This window comes from Fundulus heteroclitus, unplaced genomic scaffold (assembly GCF_011125445.2).
Source record: "Fundulus heteroclitus isolate FHET01 unplaced genomic scaffold, MU-UCD_Fhet_4.1 scaffold_126, whole genome shotgun sequence".
In the NCBI taxonomy this organism is placed as follows: Eukaryota; Metazoa; Chordata; class Actinopteri; order Cyprinodontiformes; family Fundulidae; genus Fundulus; species Fundulus heteroclitus.
In genome coordinates this window covers 455,255-471,151 of record NW_023396538.1, presented here as the reverse complement: position 1 = coordinate 471,151, position 15,897 = coordinate 455,255, and the positions used below count along the sequence as shown (strand labels likewise).

The 15,897-nt window shown below is 40.2% G+C and overlaps 1 protein-coding gene across 2 annotated transcripts in view; it reads right to left on the bottom strand.

Annotated features, from left to right (window-relative positions):
- Positions 1 to 15,897, bottom strand: part of cdh1 (cadherin 1, type 1, E-cadherin (epithelial)) — a 369,868-nt gene that overhangs the window by 23,454 nt on the left and 330,517 nt on the right. Inside the window, exons 2-7 of one of the 2 annotated variants that reach the window (XM_012857691.3) lie at positions 14,160 to 14,265; positions 13,291 to 13,379; positions 1,539 to 1,751; positions 996 to 1,136; positions 554 to 709; positions 149 to 296 (exon numbers count right to left, since the gene is read on the bottom strand). In XM_012857691.3, coding sequence (XP_012713145.2) covers positions 149 to 296; positions 554 to 709; positions 996 to 1,136; positions 1,539 to 1,751; positions 13,291 to 13,379; positions 14,160 to 14,265 — 853 coding nt within the window. The remainder of the gene's footprint in view (positions 1 to 148; positions 297 to 553; positions 710 to 995; positions 1,137 to 1,538; positions 1,752 to 13,290; positions 13,380 to 14,159; positions 14,266 to 15,897) is intronic. The other variant, XM_036128959.1, reaches the window with a different exon arrangement.

The following is a 15,897-nucleotide window of genomic DNA, read 5'->3' as shown; positions in this document are numbered from 1 at the left end:
CTAAAGCTTAAAACTGAATAAATATATCCTGGTTTTGTTTAAATACACCAAGTTTTAAAATAATGGTTCCTGCCTAAACCTCCGAGCATACTTACAATTTAGTTTGTAAAACATTTGTGTGTTCAACACCAGAAACCAGTGACTTTACCTTTTGGTGAGGCCTCTGGAACTTCTGCCACGTAGGAAGACTGATTAAAAACTGGTTTATTGTCATTTTGGTCAATTACATTGACAATAACTTCCATGGGTTCCTCTGCAGGTCCAGTGCTTCCCAGTGCCACAGCATGTGCTTTAAGCTATAAAATGAAAAGTACAACTTATTAAAATATTAACCTAGCTTGTAACATAGGCTGAAAGGATCCCCAAATATACTATTAATAACTATATTCAATATATTTAATAAAAAATAAAGTACTTTCTAGTCATTATGTTTTTTAATATAATTTTGAAAAACCTGAGAACGGTTGCAGAAAAATAACTCCTCACGCCTTTACAATTTTTAACAAAGAAAATTAAATAGAAAAGTTTAAAAAGTAGCAGAGAAAACACTTACCAGGTACTTTTCCCTTTTTTCTCTGTCCAGTTCCTGTGTGACATACAGATTACCATTGTCGTTGTCCATGGTGAAAAGACCAACAGGGGGCTGATCTGCTCCTGGACCAGTGATGCTATATGTGATCTTCTTCATTTTATCTGCATCAGAGCGTATCTGGACAACACAGACAAGGATTGAGTTGAGAGAAGTGGCTCTGCTGCAACCAGACTTTGTTTAGATTGTTTAATTTATTTTAACTCTTGAATGACAGCCCAACAGGCCAGTAAACAATTTTATTCAAGTATGGGACCAGAATTCAGCTTTGCTGAACAAGTCAGCAATAGTAGAAATATTAACAGCAATCTCTATTCATCGTACAAATACAAGATAGAAATGAAAGAACCAGGATGAAGGGACTGGATGCCATTTCCCCTCATTTAAACATTTTACTTCCCCTTACCTGGGCAATAAACTGGGGAAATGGTCCTCTGTGATTTTCAGAAACACTAAGAGGAGGGATGACCCAGTCTCTCTTCCTCCTCTTCAGCCCTTGACTAGATTTGGGGAAATCCAGGATGGGGATCTGAGGATCAGCTGCACCCTAAAGAAACATGTATTTTGTCAGTAAGCTATTGATGCTGTTAAGAGCTTCCAGAAAAAGATGTTTAAAAATCTGAAAACAAATGCACCCTGATTTCCAGTTTAAAAACAATGAAATTGTCATCCCAGGTAACACTCTTAATATGGTTTCCCTCTGTTTCAAGTAAACCCCTTGTAAAAAGATGAAACCATTTACTTCAGCTGTAACAAAATTATTTTAGTAAAACTGAATATCAACAGGAATGAAAACTATGGAAGCTGATAATGAAAAGCATCTCTGCATGAGAAAGCATTTGTTCAGCAAAACAATACTGTAGCTTATGGAGACAAGCATATCAGAACTGAGATCTTTATGTTTAACAATACAATTTTCTGACCCACGTCACACCAGGTCTAAACCTACCTCGGTAGTAACAGAGTCCATCTGAGTCTGATCATGATTTTGGCTGTTGGATGTATGACTATCGTGGTGATGCTCACAGTTCAGATCATTATTTCCGTGACGATGCCCATGATACAACACCATGGCAGGAACAGTCAACTTCTGACCCTGTGAATCCCAGGAGTGGATGAAGAAGTCCCGGTGACCCTCATGAAGAACAATTTCTCTCTTTACCTGGAGGAGGAAGACCATCAGAAGTTCAGAACAGGGTTACATAAGATGAGTATTCCAACCGTTCAGGACGTCCAGAGGGTAGAAGATCATCTTAAATCTTTTGACAAGTAGCCTGAAAAGGTGAACCCCTCATTGTGCATCCCTGAATATAGCCTCTAGAGGGCAACACTGCATTAGTTTCTGAATTCATAGAGAAGCAGCATTAATCTGTTCCACCATTTCCTCTTCTTTGCCTACCCTTATAACAGTAACAGGAAAATTTGTTAAAATGAAGGGCTGCATTTAAGTCTAAAATGAAGCATGCTTTCAGTCTTTCTAAGTCTAAGTTTATGGCAGGGCCACAGCTACTTGCACAGTGAAAGCCATACCCGGTTCCTGGTGCCAGTTCCCCTTCGGGTCAGAGACTAGAATTCAAGTTTGTTTTCATCATGCCGGTCTCTGAATCTTGTGCTGGATCACCTGTCTACAGCCGTGGGTGACACGTGGCACCGTCACTGCTCCAGGCGTTTGCCGTCAGTTATATTGTCACCTTAGATTCAGATCGCTCTGTTGAACATTCACTCCATTGGAAACAAGTAATTTACTCTGAACGAGCTCTTCCCCAGCAACTGCATGGATTTCATGTTTGATAGAAACATGACAAAGGGACCAGGAATCTATCCACCTAAATGAGCTCTGTCCCATTGGCTGTTCATTCATTGAGACTCCACGCTTGAACCGTGGTGGACTCGCCAAAGTACATAGAGAGAGAGATGTTCTCATGCAGGTCAGTGGATACTCAGACTTTTTCCTTCCTTCGAATCTCAGGTGATCGAGGTGGTTTTAGCTTACATGTTTTACTGCCCTCCTGGAGCTTTTATTTCTGAATTCAGATCTTCCATCATAAAACTTGAAAAAGTTTTATTAAACATTTTAACATATGTGAAGGATAGTAACTGTAATACAGAAACTAACTTTTTAATACATCACGGACTCTTGATTTTATTCAACATGTCTCTGGACACACACAGTGTTACACTTTGGATCTTTTTTTAAATGTTGGCCTAAATATCAGTAATTTGCATCTTACTGATTTACATATGAGTGATCACTGCTGTATATTTTTTAACCTTAGCTTTCCTCTGGACCCATCGCCCCCCAAACGTAGAATTTGTTATTAAAGAGTTATTACTCAGGATGTTGGTCAGCAGCAACAGGCAGCCCTCAAGACAAGATGGCTCAAATAAATCACAAATATTCTGAGAGTTTTAATAATCATTGCTCACATATTCTTAATGTAGTGGTGCCACTGTGTTGTGCGATCTTTCCATGGAGTAGAATTCAGATTGAATCAGAAACACATACCATGGAGAAGTCAGGATGGGTTGTAAGCAAAGGAATTTCACATATACACGCAGACAGCTTCTCTCAGCAGGGTGCCTGCTATGAGCCTAGACCCCTCCTCACACTTCTTGCCAGCAAAGAATCCCTATGCCAAAATCAGCTGTGTTTATTCTTCTCAGCTATTGCAGGAAACTGATTCCAGGAAATGTGGAGCGGCCAAAAGCCAACACAGTATCCCAAGCTGAGAGCAAAAGCCGATCTGGAGTCACCGCTGCAGGGCTGAGTTTCGCATGCTGGGGACTCTACTGTATGTAGGACCTCAGACTGGCCTACCCTGACCACGTTTCGGCTAGCTCATAGCCGCTAGCCCGCAAGTGAAATAACCAACATTTTCCTGGACCACTGCTCTCATTTAGATGCCCAAAGTGAACCGAATTCACCAGGGGCACCAACAGGCTCCCTTGGTGTTACCAAGCCGGGCTGAGGACCCCAACAGATCTCCTCTGGTTCCTCCAGCTGTCCATGGATCTCCGCTTCCTCCATCGGTGATGCTCGGGCCCCACTCCAACTCTACCGGCCCACCCACCAGCTGCTCAGTCACCTGCTGCCATCACTGAGAGCCACCCGCTGTGTCCGGTAAGCTCCCCGCTCACTCTCGCACGTTCTGTTCTCTGAGCGCCGTCTAACCACTCTCATCTGCAGACTGAGCGAGCCTCGCGTTTCGCTCTGGCACGCTTTGTCGCTGATAAGCCACACGTTAATCTCTGTGTAGCTGAGTATTGCAATAAACATTTTTATTTTTTTTTATTTTTTATTTTTTCATTAATTATACAGCTGAAAAACCACAAGCATAAAATAGAACTCAAAAACGTGGACAGCATATAAACAAGCGTCTACACAGGCATGAGCACACAAATCAAGACAGGACATGGATACTTAATTGTACAGGTTGACAATCACTGTCCACAGCCAAAACCACAAGGGACCACGAGACGGCCAAGCCGGGGGCACAGGCGCACACACACACACACACACACACACACACACACACACACACACACACACACACCAGAGCCAGCTCCTGTGCTACTTTCAGTCTCGGGGGAGGGCATCCAGTCTCTCGACATAAGATAATAAAGGGGCTCAAGTTCTATAAAATTTTTGGACCGAACCTCTAACACAAAATTTGATCTTCTCTAACTTAAGAAACAGGGACAGATCTTTCAACCAAAGAGAAGCCTTGGGTGGGTGTTCTGATTTCCATGCTGTCAGGACTCAGTCAGCAGGGCTGTGTAGCTTGCTACCGGTTCTGCTGCCCTGTCAAAAATTTGTCGCCTGTTTTCCTGCCGCCGAAGCCGTCTAAACCGACTGTCCTCCTCCAATAACAAGTAAATAAAAAAATAAAAATTTCGATATCCATTTTTTTGTCGTCTGGCACTGTTTTTCCCGGGCTTGGGGTACACATGATGACGTCGTGTCGCAACCAGGAAGTGCTCCAAAAGCTAGACCGTCCCATTTACCAACGGTTGAGGATCCTCCAGAGCGTCCTCCGATGGCTGGGTCCTCCTAAGGCTGTGTAGGCTGGGTCCTTCGAAGGACGCAGCCTGCGAATTGAGACACAGCTAAAAACAGTAGAGAGCATGGCCAGTGCTGCTGCAGGAGGGCCAAATCAACCAGCTTTGGTGGAAAAGGATAGAGGCAAGAGTGCTGTTTGAAGGTATTTTGCCTTCGAGCCTGACATGGAAGGAAAAGTGCGCAAACACTGTTTCAAGGCGGTGGCGACCAAGTCTAGCAGTACGTCAAACTTTTCAAAACATCTGATGGAACAACACCCTGGCCTTCTCACTGAATTTCAACAGGTTAGTGTCTTTTGTTTCAAACTTACCTATTATTGATGTTATCGTGGACGGTGGCCCGCATTAATGTTGGCGTGTTATTATTAGCCATTAGCCGCAGCTAGCAATTCAAGGCTAACATCCCGTTAATGATCATCATAGCTCTCAACTCTCACGCATTGACCGTGTGACACACACATTTCACTAACTTCACACGCTCACACGCAACACATGACATTTCACACGCAAACATGGAATTTCTCACGCATAAAAATCACAAAGCCCATCTGGGCTGCGGACGACAAAACTCCGCCTTCTGCTGAGCTGTTTCGGCTTCTTTCACAACTTGTGGCCATCAGTAATTCCTGCTGCAGTTCGTGTTAACAGAGCAGCAGGAAGAGTGATCAGAGTTATGAATAATTTTAGTTTAGTTAACAGTGGTGAAAGTGAGCCGGTAAGGTCCTGTACCGCGTACACAGGAGGGGAGAGGGCGGAGGGAGAGCTGCTGCCAGATGACGGTTCATTCCGAACCAGTGATGGCTGCATGCTGGATCATAAAACAGTTCTGCTAACCAGATGCAGTTTAAAACGCCACTTGGTCAGTTTATAAGTTTCGTTTTTATTAATTCTGCATTTTTTTAACTATATGCACCGTATTTCTGTGCCTCCGCGCTTGCTCCTCTCCCTCCCCTCCTTTCCCTCGGAGCAGGTGCTTTCTGGGCGCCCAGAGCGCACTGACGAGAGCAATAGAGATTTGTCTGATCAGCGACTGACTGAGAAACCTGTCGCTGTGAAAGGTGATGAGAATGTTATAAACTGTAACAGTCTAGAAATGCATTGAGCTGAAAGGAGGGACACATCAGCAGCTGGATCGTGCGTAAAAACGCAGCGGGAACCTCTGTGTGCTTCAGTGTTGCTGCTGAGGGGATCATAAAGGCTTGAAGAAACTCAGCCTGATTCACCAATCAGGTTATAGATTTACAATGATAAACAACCCATAGATGAATGTGTAACAGTATAATAATTTGGTCAATAATTAAAATCTACTTAATTTTATTCAGTATTATTTGAACAATTGTGTATTATTTATGTTTTAATCCATTAACTGAACAATAAAGTATTAATATGTCTCTTTCTCTTTTTAACACAAGTAATACATGTCTACTTCATTGTCTGGTGGGATAAAAATGAGATGGAGTTGACTCCACCGGCTCTTCCAGGGTCTGGTTAGCCCCGCCCCAAACAAGCCCCGCCCCCAAATTAGCATAATCTCACTCCTAACTTTTGATAAAAGTTGAGAGGTCTGATGATCATAAACAACGTAAATAAATAAATAAGGCACGTAGTATGCCCATAATACGTTAATTGACAGTGTAAGTATACATAAGCATATAGTTAATACGTTTACATAAATGTTGGTGACTGAAAAGTGTTTTCTCTCTTGAAGTCACAGAATGAAGCAGAGAGTAGACCTGCGTCCAAACACCATGAAACACAGCCGACTCTACCATCTATGTTTGACCAACAACAGAAATATTATGGAGGTCCCCAGAAGCTATGAAAATAAACAGAGCTGTGGCAGAGTACATATGTATGGATCAGGTTCCTATATACACTGGAGAAACCTGGGTTCAAACAACTTATTAAGCAGCTAAACCCAAGGTATGCTCTTCCCTCCCGGAATTACTTCATGTACAGTGAAATCCCACACATTGACATGCTTGCATTTGTAGCAAAAAAAAAAAAAAAAAAAAAAAAAAAATCTACAAACAGCAAAGCAAATTCAGGCCAGTTCTACCACCAGTGGAACCCAACAGTCATTCATCTAGAGTGCAGAATAGAGGAAAATGCACTTTCTGAACACTGTGATTGAATAATTCTGTGCACTTTTCAGTTTCAGACTTTTTTTGTAACAGGTGCAGCTGCTGAGAATACAGCATATATTTTTGTTTGTCAACTGGTTTGGCCAGTGTCATTGTTACGTGTGTAAAGCATAGCCAAGGAAGGAACACTTAATTTTGTTATTTTTAATCAAGCTTGCTTAATATTGTGTACAGCATACAACCTCAAAAAAATTGTTATTATTGTTTATTTTTTTGTATTTTATTAATAATAAAAATATTTGTTAAATTTTGGGGTCTTTGTTTTTATTCTTGTGGTATTAAAAATGGTATTGAGTATCGAATATTTTCCTGAGTATTGGTATAGAGTTGAACATTTTATTATCGTGACAACCCTAATCGATAGTACAAACAATGATCAGCAGCGCTGCTATTGGCTGCTCAGCTTGGCCAAAGAACACACAGTTTTTCTCCCAAGCAGAACACGAGCTTTTAATGGAAGGTTATGCTGAATTTGAGTCATTAAAATGACAGGTAACACCTCAAAGTCTGCTAAAGCCAGGAGAGGGCTGGCAAAAAGCAGCAGACAAATTAAATGCACAAGTGCTGTCCATGTTAGATGTTTCTATCACTTTCTACAGTATGTATTTTTACTAGGGCTGGGCAACGATTAAAATATTTAATCGCGATTAATCGCCCTGATTAATCGCGATTAATCGCATTGTATTTACAAACTCCAAGAATGAATTCAAAAGTAGTGTAAAGAGCACTTTTATTTTAATGTTCTGCTGCCATATGAACAAAAGTGTTGTAACATTTGTAACACTTATCAGTAACACATATTTAGTGTAAAGCTCAACTTAAACATGTAAAACAAAAAAATAGCAATAAATTAAAGCTTATTGCCACTGACAGGGAATTCTCTTTATGGGGGAAAAAAAAAATCTACCAAAAACAGGTAATTTCTGAGGTAACAGCAGGGAGCAGCATTACCATTTTATGTTCAATACCAAAGTTTAACTTGGCAGTGGTTACAACTAACTTGTTTCTGTCATATTTGTTGCTGGAAGAACTTTAAACTGAAATGCTGACTAACTCGATATGCTTGCGTTGCTTGTGTGTATTTGACGTTGACACGCGTTTTTTTGTTGTTGCTTTCTCGCGTGCATATAGTGAATGGCAGGGGGAAAACGCAAAAATACATGGATACTTTTGCGAAGAGACTTCACCGACGGCGTCTAAGCAGACCACCCCCCGCTCCGCACAAAACTTGTTCCGTTCGCCAACTCACCGCCTCGCCTAAGCAAATAGCGTACCGCGAGCGTGCTATTTTTAGAAACGTAACGTCACATCACGTGGTACGCAGTAGGGCAAGCTTGCATAGTCCATCGCTTTTTCACTGTAAAAGAGACGTGCGTTACCCTTGGTTTTACTCGGTAAACGACTGCTTTTTCCAAATCTAAAACCATGGTTTTTAAACATTGTTGCTATGGAACGTGCAACAGCTACTCGAGGTACGCTGATCGGCCGCATATGAAGGATGTTTTCTTCAAGACTGCCAAGGAGAAATGTGTGCGCTGGGTACACCGGTGCGGTCAGCCTACACAACAGTTCAACCCAGAAAAAGTTACCAAATTCAAGTACATATGTAGCAAGCATTTTGTTGGAGGAAAGGGCCCAACCGAAGAACATCCTGACCCAATTCCAGCGACATCAAGTAGTGAACAGGTAAGAGTATTTTGGTGGCCGACACGTTAATAATGAAGCGCCTGCTACCATGATAGCATATAGGCTATCATGGTAGCAGGCGCTAACATGATACCCTGCTACCAGGATAGCTTACTCGAAAACATTTCAAATAAGACAAACATTAAACATATACCGATCCCTGGACAGACGCCATGATCGCCGCGCAGGAAAAACAAAAAACAAAAAAAAAACAAAGCTTACCGTTCGATCAACTCGGCCCGTTTTCCGTTTTTTTAAGCCCTCGACACTCAAGCCATCGTTTGAGCTGAAGGTTGGTGTGTTCTTCGACAGTGCGGCCAGTTATCCGTGCGCCTGGGACATCGTCTTGGGAAAGTTTAACGGCTATAAAGTCGGTCATATTGCTGTTTCTGTTGCGCGTGTAATAGCTGGTTGCTACGGGCGTTCTCTACCTGTATGTCCTACCTAAGCGGCAAAAGGGGCGTTGCTCTTGAGACGGTGACGTCACGTGCGCGGTACGCTATTCCTGCGGGAAACACCGCCTTCCGCATGTCGGCTTTGTTTTTTTCCGGCCAGCACCTTTCTTACTCTGAATCCGAGGCTTGGCTGACAGCGAGGTTATTGGCGCATTATCGCCACCTACTGTTCTGATTCAAACCCCTACACCGTAAACATGCGTTAACGCGCGTTTAAGAAAATATCGCCGTTAATAGTCTAATGAGTTAACGCGAAATTAACGCGTTAACTTGCCCAGCCCTAATTTTTACATTTTAATAATGTCATATTTACTTTGTTCCTTTATGTCAGAGCCTCCACAGGAGCAACTAGAACATGGGGAAAAAAGTGAAGTACAAGAATATTCTACAAAATGGTAGCCTTTAATTATTAGACTGCATTTTAAAAAGCAACTTCCTCTTTTTTAATAGCCACTGTTAAATTAGTTTCTAACAGGTTCTTTTACTTTTGTTGCATGAGGCATGTTTCACCCTTTTTTCTTTCACAAAAATGACACAGGCTGCCATCCATTTCTTATATAAAATGGCATCTTCAACAAAATAAAAAAAATAATAAAAATAGTATTTTGACCTGGACAAAAGAAGGAGAAATTGAACTCCACAACTTGAAAGAGAAAAATTGCACTAGGGATTGAGTTGATTCAAAAGGACGTTCAGAGTAAGTTTTAATACACCATTTAACAGTAGTATTTACATAACCATCTCTTATTGCAGACAAAAGATGACTTGCTGTCTTTTCTTTATAAAAAATTGTTTAAATAAAAACGACAGGAACAAAGCATTATTTGTTTCGTCTTTTATTAAACATTAAAAAAAAATAAAAGGGTGTTCCACAATTCTGTCCCGTCCTCTGCCACTAGGTGATCCAAGTGCACTGGCTGGACAGACTTGCCTATCTCCTCCGCTTATAAAGCTGCAATCTAATCCTGTTTACATGAAACAGGATTAAGTTTGCAAGCAGGTTTAAGTTTGCGCACATGTTGCTATGACAGCAAGTCCAGGGTGAGTTTCGAAGAACCAAACGATCCAAGATCATGCCAAATCGTCAACAATCAAATCCAGCTAACTGAGTTAGCGACATACGAAGAACAGACCCAAGGTGTCAACTTTGTTTCCATCGCACTCAGTATCTGAATGTTTGATCCAGTTACTTTACAGAACATCTAAGATTTACTTGATGAATTGAACCTTTCAACTTTCCCAATTTTTTTTTTTTTTTTTTTTTTTTTAAGAATGCAATTTATAAAATAAAAAAGGTTACCCGTTATTTGCCCTTGTATTGTAGAGATTAACAATACCTTACTTTCAACAGGTGCGGTTCTAAGTTCTTTCAAGCATGCTACTGTTGAGCAATTATTGAAAAGTGCAAATTAGATCCTACCCAGCGTAATAATTTCAGGCCCATCTCCAAGATTCCTTTCATGTCAAAGGTTCTTGGAAAAAGTAGTGGCAGAGCAGCCAATTTCCTGTATGGAAAAACATGAGCTCTTCGACAATCTTCAATCTGGATTTTGTAAACTCTTCCACAGAAACTGCCTTGGTTAAAGTTTCTAGTGACATTTTAATGTCTGCAGACTCTGGAGCATCAACAGTAATTGTTCTCTTGGATCTTACATCCGCCTTTGATACTGTCGATCACAGTATTTTAATTAACAGGCGTCATGATGTAGTAGGTCTATTGGGTACGGCTCTAGAGGACTTTACAGCCAATCTCTCTGGAAGATTATTTTAGTGTTTTTGGAAACCTGTTCATGTCCAACTCAATACTTGCTATTTGGGGTACCACAGGGCTCTGTCTTGGGACCTATTTTTTTCCCCCCCTTTATACATTTTCCCTCTTGACCAGATAATCAGGTAGCCCGCTGACATCTCATTTCTATGCTGATGACATTCAGCTCTATAGGGTAGCTCACGCGTGACGTCAGCACTACATCCAGGTCCCGCGGGTAGGCAAAAAACAGTACTGTTCTCGTCTACTACATGACAAAACTGGTGATTTAGAGCGTACTTTCAGTTAGTTTATTTTTGGAATCTAAACAATGCCTACAACTTGTTGTGCTCCCGGTTGCACACAGAGGCATTCCAAATCGTTGGATGTACGTTTCTGTTGTTTACCGAAGGAGGAAGGACGAAGAAAGAAATGGATATTTTCAATGAAAAGAGCACTCGCAATCGACTGGGGGAGCCATCATATTACGACAAAATTTGCAGTCTACACTTCATCTCCGGTAAATACAACTTAATTCTGCTCTAGTCATTGTTCTACTTAAATAGCGGCGGAGGGGAGGTGGCGATCGCTAGACGGGCCGGAGAAGCGGCAGCAGCAGCAGCCGCTGCTGCTCCAGACAGCGGCTCCATTACGCCCCCGTTCACGCGCGCTAGTACGTCTGTGTTTACGCTGCACTGTCGCCGACACCCCCACCCATTTTAACAAGACAAAAAACACCAAAATAGCTTTTGCTGTGTGGACCTGGCAATCTGATACCATCAACTTACTCTTAAAACGATCTTGTGATACGTTATCTAAAGAAGAAAAAATACGTGGAGAACTCGTCAGTTTCTCTGTTTGCGTCCGCCATTGTGTTCGCCTTTTGCCTACTAGTCCTGCGCGCATGCGCAAAAAACCCAGATGAAAACAATAGCAGTGAACTACCCTATTGTTCTTTTAAGCCTATTAAATATTTTAAATTGTCCTGCTTGATAAACACCGTTAATGATATTAAACAGTTGCTCTGTGACAAGTACTTGCAAGTACTCTCTGATAAGTCCGAAACACTCATCATTGCCCCTGAGAACCAAGTAACGGAAATTAAGACATTTCTGGGTGTATTGGCCTCCTCTGTCAAACCAAACCTCAGAAACCTTGGCGTAATTTTTGATTCTGCCATGTCACTAGAGTGTCATTCTCGCAGATTGATCAAAACTGCTTCTTTCAGCTAACATATATTTCTAAGCTTCAACTTTGATATCAAAGGCTGAATAAGAGATGATTCATGCTTTTATTTCATCTTATCTCTACTATCGTTACAGCGTTTTCATATGTTTGGATAAGATCTTGGCCATCTGCAGTTACTGCACAATGCTACCGCAAGACTTGACCAATACCAAAAAAAAAAAAAAAAAAAAAAAAAAAAAAAAAACAGTACATTACCCCAGTTTTAATCTTTTTACATTGGCTACCGGTACATTTTATTTATTTTTATTTTTTTCTCTTCCAACCAGTACATTTTAGAGTTAATTTAAGTATTCTAGTCTTTACTTTTAAAGCCCTAAGTGGCCAAGTTCCAGCTTATATTACCAACCTTTTACAACCAAATTCTCCATTTTGCAGTTTGAGATCCTCCAGCTAAAGGCTGTTAATGGTTCCACAAACTGATTTCAGGACCAGAGGTGGATCGGTCTCCTAAAGCTGTAGCCCCTAGACTGTAGAATGTATTGCCTTTATCTTTACGCTGTCTTGACTCTATTCATTCTTTCAAGAAGCAGTTGAAGACCCACTTGTTCTGATTGGCTTTTAACTAGTTTTTTGCTAAGTTGTTGTATTTTATCTTTTTACATCTTCATTTTGTGTCGTTTTATGGTTATTTTATTGTGAAGCACTTTGTAGTTTTTATTCTGTGCAAGGTGCTATATAAATAAAGTTTACTTACTAACAGTGTTGCACATGGGACACATACTTTGATTTTGGTCTCTTCTAACCAGAGCAACGTCTTCCATAAGTTTCTTGTATTTGCTACATGGCTTGCTGTAAACTGCAGAGTGAGAGCTGTAGATCTCTGCAGCTCCTCCACAGTTATGGGCTGCTTCTCTAATTAATGCACTCTTCCCTATCCGGTCAGTTTAGCATAGGTCTGGAGATCTGCTCGACTCATTTTCAGATAACGAAGTAAACAGCACTGGGAGATGTTCAAAGCTTGGGATGTTGTTGTAGAACCTAACCCTGCTTTAAACTGAACCATAACTTTCTTCTTGACCAGTCTACTGGGTTCTTTTGACTTCAATTCACACCGACTTTAAGGTTCACAAAGGAGGACTCTTTACCAATAAGGTAACTTTTTAGGGAAGTTGGTTGGATTGGGTTTTACTTAGGGAGATTTGAGTTATACAAATACATACCACACCTTTCAGAGTTTTACTGTTAAAAAAAAATAAAAATCTGAAAACCATGCAGCATTTTCTGTTCACTTCCTACATGTGCATTATTTTCTGTTGGATCATCAAATTAAATTCCACTAACCCTGAGTAACCTGACAAAATGTTCAAGAAGTACCTGTAAGTGTGTTGAGGTAAACCTGGACTGCATATCTGTGTTACTCACAGTTAATAGACCATCTGTCTGCAGCACAAAACGGCTGTCATCTGTGCTGAAAAGAAATCTTTTGCGGTTCGTGCAGTCAGTGAAGCCAACTGGAAATCAAAAAAAAAAAAGTTAGTCACTTCTTCACAAAAAAGTCTAAAATACTTTACCAGGACTAAAGAGATACTAACTCAACTCAGTTTTTAGCTTTAATGAAATGCTAATCAAGCCTCTTAAAAACACTTAAAAAAAGTTTTAAGTGTTTGAAAAGGAATCAAGCCTCTTCAAAATTCTGTCACATTAAAAACATGTCCTGTAAGATCAGATTTTATCCACTGCACACTCAGCATACAGTTAATTTAAAATCCACGTTCTATAGTTTTCATCCGGCTCTTATGGGAATGAAAAAAAAAAAAAAACATTTTTCACACTGTTCAGTAGAGGTGAAATACAGACTCAGTTGTTTGTATTTATATATTAAAAATCAGTTGTCTACATAAAATCATTCTACTGTAGAGGCGGGGGTTGTCAAACACACAAAGTTGTAGCTCAATTAAATGTTAAACAAGTCATAGAACGTTCACAAGACAAACACAGAACCTAACCCTGCTTTAAGTATACTCCTGTCCGCAGTGGGTAACATTATTTAAAAACCCAGCAGAACAAGCTTTAGGTCAAGTCAAAGCCTGGCTGAAGCCCAGCTGCTGGACTTTGAGGAAGATGTGAACTGGTGTGAAGAGCTAATCAATGGCAACATAAACATTACTCTCTAAAACTTGAAAACATGTGAGTATTATAAGAAATCTAACATACAAACAAGTCAACGATGACAGTAGTGAAAATGAACACCATATTCTCTGCGGGGAATCAGTTTCATGGGAAGATCGTACCTTTGCCCAGTCTTGTCCCTGGCCTCAGGTGTTTTCTGTTCACTTTGAATATCAACAGCTCTGACTCAAATCCAGGCACACATGGCAACTCCTCTGCAGTTGCAATCTGGAAGATAAGCATTTCATTTAGATCTGCAATCACGGGGAGAGAATGTACTATTATTACGTCAACTGATCGTTATACATTAGTGGTACATTAGTTTAGATCTGTGAAAAAGCAGAGAAATGCTTTAGAAATGTTACCCAAAACAAAAAATATTTATCAGTGACAATACTTTGTCAACATCTGCATTTTAAAATGCAAGAAAAAACAGGATTAGAACAAGAGTCAAAATTTGTCTCACAATATCAATAGAAAAAAAGCAAATAAGCTCTCACAATTAGATGAAAATTATGTTTCTTACAGCCATTTATCACATTTCAGTGGTTATCAGAATGAGCTTACTATGGAAAGGACATTTGGAAAGGTCACCCAAAAGCTAAATGGAAAAGGGAAAGCATTAAGAGAATGCACATGGACCAGAAGGTTCATGGAAATGCTAAATGGAGAGGGTTATAAAAAAAAAAAAAAAAAGTATAAGATTTCTGAATTGTGGTTTTTAAATCTCAATTTCGAAATAAAATTTTAAAATACATTTTCAGACTGCAGTATTTGATAATTGATTAATATTATTTACAGTTCCTATTTTGTAATTGGTTATTTTAAGTAGAATTATTGAACACTTAAATTTGGATTTCTAATTGTATGACTTGAAATGGTTGTAGTTCTTTTTCAGCGACTCTCCTGGTCCTCCATAGGTGTCGGACCGGGAGGGGGGTGGATAAGACAAGCATTGTGCGGACGACCAATGGAGCGTAGCACACTGACAACTAAATGTTAGATCTATTTTACTTGATCATTATTTTCAGGGTTGTTTCCTTGGTTTCCTGTAATTCTTTATGTTGTCCACAAAAGGGCGGTGTTGAAAGTTGACTGCAGTTTTCTCATGGCTCGAATAGACTTCCTTTCTGATACCTTGTGAACCTTGGTTATCAGGAGTAGGTTAAATCTGTGGCCAGAAGTTGGATGGTGTATTTCTGAAATGGATGTTGGAAAAGACCTGCATGTTTGGTGCAGGGAGACCATTTCCCATGTGTGAAGATCAGCTGTGAGATCAACTGTGTGCTTCAGAGTTAACTGAGATATTGTTGTGGAATCCAGAGGCCACTGCCATATTTCTTTTGTTTAAATATATGTTGTATTCTTGGAAGGTAACTGTATTTTCTTTTGTACCCTGTTAAGTTGTCAGTTCACCTCCATTGTTGTCAAACTTGACTTTCAGTCCAAAAATTTGGTTTTGGTAAAAATAAAAAAGACCATTTCGGTTATTGCTGTCTTTACTGACAATAAAATGTACATTAAAAAACCCAGTTGTGTCCTGTTAAGAGGGTTAGTGCAGGCTACATGAAAAACTGAGCAAAATTCCGTTTTCTCCCATTTAAGCCTGATTGTTGTTGCATTGACCCACATAACAGAATTTTCACAGGCAATTATTTTCAAGTTTCAACTTTAGTTCAAGTTGTAGCTTTACTGTTTAGTAATGTCTCAGGGGGCTTTTCATTTATGTTACTTGTTTTAAATAGATATGATTAAAAGTTAAAACCATAAATCTCAACTCTTAAAAAAGGAGGTAAATTATCTATAATGACGTCCAGTGGCGGCTGGCCAGTAGGGGGCGCTCGGGCACCGCCCCCTTTA